Genomic DNA, 6,069 nt, shown 5'->3' with positions numbered 1-6,069 from the left:
GAATAAATTAGTCTGGTACTTCAGCAATAGCAGATGAAACTAACTTAAATTTCAATCTTGCTATTTTTATATTGGGTGAAATTTGAGATTCTTCCTCAGCTAGTGTCTATGAAAACTCCCATTAAATTCAGGATTAAAAAATGACACGGGGCCCTGGGTTTTGATGCCATATTTTAACTGTTTGGCATCTTCTGTAAGTTTTATTTGTCACGCTCTTGAGGAAAAGCATAGAGTTCACAAATGTTATAAGACAAATTAAACTGTTTTAAGATAAACTTTTATTGAAAAATTAAAACTGCATTGCATATCATCTTTAGAATTTCAACAGTTCTTTTAACCACAAAACACAGAGATTCTGTTTAAAAAATCTCTTCTTATTTGTCACCATTCAAAAAACAGATTGTGCCCTGAATAAATTATATATATATTTAAATTCTGAGCTACTCTCAAGGCCCCTGTTTCTGTCTGCCATCAATCTAACCATGTTCTCCAAAACAGAGTTCTCTCTACTGAAATGAGAACTTTTTCCTGCTTAAAAATCTACAGCAGCTTTTCCCAATGGTCATCTTTTCCCAAATCTATTACATCAACTAATAAACACTGCGGCAACAACTTTCTGTTAGCATATGCCCTCTGCGTTGGTCATTTATTTCAAGTTCATCCATCTTAACACTGCAGTGATTGTCGATAAGATTTTTCGAGAAGAAATCAGAACTTTAGAGTATTGTTACATATGGGAAACTGAGTTACTCACCTTTAATTCTCTGAATTAGCCATATCTTCTGTAGAGTCATACTCTCTGATCTCCCATACACAGTAGCATGTGGATTTAAGAACAGGAAAGCTCCAGGAAGGACTTTGGTAAACTGTAGAATATAACTCAGATTAGGATTGCCTACTATAATGAAATAGAGATGATTTGTTGTATTGATGACCATGGCCAGATCTAGAAAAATCTCTGTTTAAATCATCTGTCCAGGTTGGAGGTAAATATGGACACTGTTGCCATAGAAACTGACAGCCATAACTAGTCTAAAGGCTGATAATAGCCTTAAAAGGATACACAAGGAACTATCTGTGAGCATCATCTACCACAAAATTAAGATACAGAACAATCAGAAAGTCAGAGACCATATATAATGGTCTATATCTAGAGATAAAATTACCACTCTTGGTTGTGAGTAGCATGTCAGTGGGAAATTTCACAGTTCTATAATACACACCAGGATTCTGTTCTGGATTCAAACTATCATTGATAGTACTAGGATCCCTGGTGTTTCTGACCTGCTAAGACACTTTGCCAAGTAGAGAAGCAGCATTTTCTAGCGAAGTACAGTTTATACAATACTCAGAGCTAGGTTTTGTTCCCAGCTGCATCATAAGAGCATTCAGCACTTGATGTATGGTCTTGGGCAGAAACTCAATCTCTTTCTCTTATATTTTCCATATCTGTTAAACAAGATAAGAATACTTACTCACCTCATATGTTTCTAAAGTTTATAGAGTTCTTCAAATATAAATGTGAAGATTATTTTTACTAGTATTATATGATGGTGCAAATCTAGACAAAAAGGCCATGAAGTTAAAATTACAGGTTCAGAGCATAAAGTATGAAGATTACATCTTATATCTTTAGTAGATGTAAGGATATGCAGAAGGCCAGAATCTCTAGACTAGGAATTGGTCAAAGGAACTAAAAGTGATTCTGCTGATGCTTTGTGTGGAAGACATAGAATCACCTTCTAAGGCTGTGTCAGTAGTCAGGCATCTTGGCTCTGATCATCGTAGTTCATACTATTTTTGAGGACTAGAATAGATCCTGCAGTCTTCAGCAGTAGGTCTTTGAATAAAGTATTTCACTTTATTCAGAGGGAAAAGTACTCAAAACTAAAATCTTGTGCAAGATGTATTCAAATTCCACTTATTCTGGATTTAATGAGGAAGTGTATATCTGTAAAGAAGATATTTAAGAACAAAGAAGTTGACATCATACATATCCAATGCCAGATGTGACTAATCTGTAATATTAGAAACAGACCTTTTTAAAGGTGCTAGTATTAAAGGCAGGAAGGTGCTAGGAATATTAATTCTGAAAGGTCAAAATCCAAGACTGAAGACACATGGTGAACTATAATCTCCTGAACAACTGTATGGAGTAAAAATATGGTTTTAAGAAGGGAAGAACTAATGGAAAGACCAGTGTGCTAGCGGGATTACTAAGCGGTCGCAAAGGCTTTGAAATGGGTAACATGCTTTGTTGTCCTCTGCACGTTATTGACAGAAGAAAAAAGAGGACAATGGAATTGCAAGAAGCCTTGAACTTGTCTGCACTGAGGAATAACAGCATGACAATATTGATTTCTAGAAACAGCTTTACAGGAGGGTAAAGGAGGACAGAGGTATGCCATGTCTCTAGGAAAAAACAGGGAGAAACAATGCTTGAAAAGTAATTCCCTCCATCCAAAAGTTATTCATATAAATTTTGAAAGTTCCCTAGTGATAGAAAGAAGCACTTGTGCTTCAGAATTAGAATCTCTGTCTGTGGAAGGTTGTTTGGGCCTACACATATTCAAATCTTCAAACAGATTTCTCAGTCTTTCCTATATCCATGATGTCAAAATTTCACAGGATTTCTTGGCTACTTAAGAAAGCACAGACATGACATTTTGAAAGTCTAACAGTTAATTGACTTTAAAGATCTAGGATGAAATTTTGTGCTGTGGCACTAAGTGACAGAAGGTAGAATGTAGCTTTAAGTGATCCTTGTGCCTTCCCAATCCTGGACTACTCTGGGGGCTGGAGAAACCCTCAGCATAATTTATGGCAGCCCTGGGGAGCTGCCTGAGTAACAACAGCCTCCTGGATCTGCTGCATGGACCATAGCAACACCCTTCTGCCTTGTGATTTAGTGCTGACAGTTCCCTCCATTCACTGGCTTGGCCCTTAACGTGCCTGCTTAGCTAGGACTTCTGATGAGATCCTCTGAAGACAAACTTACCAAAGTCTGCTGCAGTGCCTGCCCAAGGGAATCCTTTCCTGGCCATTAACAGCCCATGTGATGCCTCTGCAGTTCTTTGACCTGCTACAAAGAGGGCCAAAGTAGGGGTGAGGCTTTCATACCAGTATTGGTAATAATAGTAATAATAATAAAAAGTTTGATGGTCCTTTCAACAGATTATTGCTATAGTCTTAAATAAAAATATGATTCTTTGCAATCCTGCCACAGAATATTTCTAATGCAATTAAATTTTATTGCATATTTGAAAGAAAAGCAGCTAATTGAAGATGTGCACACATAGCAGCATATCTGAAAATATTTTGAATCAGTAGGTTTCAATTATCACTACAATAGTCAATCTGTAGACTAAGGACTATGGAACCTTTAATCAGTTCTGCTCCTGTACTTGTCTGCCAGTATGAAATCATGTACTTTGTAATCCTGATAACCTACTGAATAAAGCTGAACAGGCTGCAGATGACTGTGGAACCTATATTGAAATGTCTGATCATTTTCAACTCTTTTGACAAGCTAGTTTAATGTGTAGTTGAGTTCTGTGGTGAGTTTCTGTTTTCCTTTCCTGTAAACTCCAAAGTACATAGTGACTTCTATACATTGATAATGAGCCTAGTTAATGCTCTCATGGAATGGCTATGGACTGTCAGGAATCTTGTCACAGAATAGAGCTAAAAGGTTCTCAGGGATTGATCCTTAACTACATTAAAAATACAGGGGCCTTGATTAGCAACCAATAATGACCAGTAACTACAAAAGCATTCAGAACACTGGACATACAGCCAGACGGTACAATTAATAAATTAAAGGGATTTCATCGTACTAGAGTCTATATACAATGTTAGAATTCGTTATAGTTAGTAAAACTATCTGTGAGTTATCATTTCAAGGGCACTATTGTATAAATGAAAGTGTCAACTAATATTTTTTATCTTTTCTTTGGCTCACAAAGACACTAAAATACCATAAACATTATTTAGAACTTCAATAATATATAAATAGGATACATTACAAATGGAAGAAAATACAAGACAACTCTTTAGCATGGTAAATCTCTGCATATAAATAAGCAAATATTTCATATACCTACAATTGAACAGTTATCTTGCTGTAAAACTATTACATTTAATTCCTTTTACACAAAGTCATTTAACAATAATGTATACAATCTACACAAATTAATCTCTAAAAATACAGCAATAATATACTTGCTACAATGAGTCTGCTACAATTATCCCCTGATATGACACTAAAGGGGAGGTACAACTATTTTACTGGATGGTGCTTTCTGGTTTTGTTATTCTGTATGCAAGAAAAGCACCAACGATAGAGATTAATGCTATTAAACATTTTCCTTAGTTCCTAAGAATCTACATTTTTAAAAATGTTTCCTTACATCTATTTTCATCTGGCAGATGGATCTGTAGCACATTATCCACATCATTAATTGTTGAAGGAATAGTTAATTCTCTTAAAGTGGAAAACATGCTGTGGCTTAGTTCTAAGTTATAAGCACGTGTGTATATATATTTAAACTGTACATATATATTGTGCAGAGTTCTTAATTTTAGTACTTATGAATTTCCTGTTGACTATAATAAACGGAGTAAAATAAGGATCAATAGTATACTTCAAGATAATATATTTTTCCCTCTGTAAAATGACTTACCAACACACATTTTTTCAGTAACCTATAGATTTTTGTTTTAGAGCATCTTAGGAGAATGGAACATTTAGAAAGGGAATTTCCTTAAAACATGTTCTGCAGAACTGGATAAAAATAGCCAGTGCTGGAAAACAGTATGTTAGAGAAATAAATCGTTTGTCAAGTGTACTACAGATCCTGCCCCAATCTTTCTATTTCCTCAATGAGGAAGTCAATGTCGGACTTAGTTGCTGCTGGGTTTGAGACAACCATTCGGAAGAAGTTGACTTTATCTCCCTGAGGCTGATATCCAACCATTGTTGTACCTGACTCCATCATCAGTGCTTTGATTTTCGGTGCCACCTTTATAATTAAAACAAAATGGGAAAGAAATTTATAGTCTTTTCCTTCCCTATTAGTCATTAGATTTCTTAAATTAGAAAAGAAAGTAAATACATCAGAGCTAGATTTTTCTAAAAAATGTCTACAGAAAGAAAAAGGTTTAAAAATAAAACGTTTATCTGTATGTGCATATATGTATGTTTTTAGCAGCTGATATTTATAGTACCCTGACAACTTAAACACTGTAATTTAAACCATTTTCCTTTTTCAAGCTCCTAATAACATTTTAGAAAATTAAGTATGTAATAATTCTACTAATCTAATTTACACATCACAATGTATGGTTTGATAAATTATTAAAGGTATTTCAAGTTGGATAATGAAAATTAAGTCAGTTTCACTCTTGTTTACAGTCTAATTTTCAAGAGCCTGATGCTGCAATATGTAAAACACAAGCATTATATTATCTATGTAGAAATTTTCTGTGAAAAATTTAGATTTTCTGGTATAAAATTAAATCCCCCAAAATTGAAATTAAGTAAAGCAGATACAATTTATAAAACTTTTGTGTGGTCAAAAGGGTGATTTTTCTATCAAAAAGGTTATTATGACAAATCTGCAACCAGTCTTACTGGATAAAGAAAAAATGTATCTGCATAAATTATGGAAAAGTTTTCATTATACCATGCAATTAGAAAGAACACAGTTCCATCAGTCTTAACTGTTCCCAAGTAACTGCCAATCAACAGCAGAGAGCCTGTCTTTTCTATCCTCATTAGGAACCTAATTATGGACCACATGGAACTTGTTTTTCATCCAGACCTCACCCTTTTTTAATTGGAGTCGTATCTCTGGCTTCTATTCTGATACTTTATCTTGGGTATCTCATAATATCCCATCACCAGCTCACACTTACTTCAGTCAAGTCAAACATTTTGTCTTTCTTCCTAGATTTTCTATGCTACTCTTTTTTTTATATAACTTGGTGATTCCATTATCTAACATGTCCTCTAGGTTCACACAGTAACTTTACTGTTGTTTTCTCCCCTACATACGCTGTACAAATGTG

The 6,069-nt window shown here is 34.6% G+C and overlaps 1 protein-coding gene across 1 annotated transcript in view; it reads right to left on the bottom strand.

Moving 5' to 3' along the window:
- Positions 1-262: 262 nt before the first annotated feature.
- The window catches only part of GAD1 (glutamate decarboxylase 1), a 42,048-nt gene continuing 36,241 nt past the window's right edge, over positions 263-6,069 (bottom strand). The window contains exon 14 of the mRNA XM_019522785.1: positions 263-5,021. Coding sequence (XP_019378330.1) covers positions 4,848-5,021 — 174 coding nt within the window. The 3' untranslated portion in view covers positions 263-4,847. The remainder of the gene's footprint in view (positions 5,022-6,069) is intronic.

Source organism: Gavialis gangeticus, unplaced genomic scaffold, assembly GCF_001723915.1.
Source record: "Gavialis gangeticus isolate Ggan-Ray unplaced genomic scaffold, GavGan_comp1, whole genome shotgun sequence".
Taxonomy (NCBI): Eukaryota; Metazoa; Chordata; order Crocodylia; family Gavialidae; genus Gavialis; species Gavialis gangeticus.
Note: the sequence above shows the minus strand (reverse complement) of the source record. Positions and strands in the feature narration are given on the sequence as shown.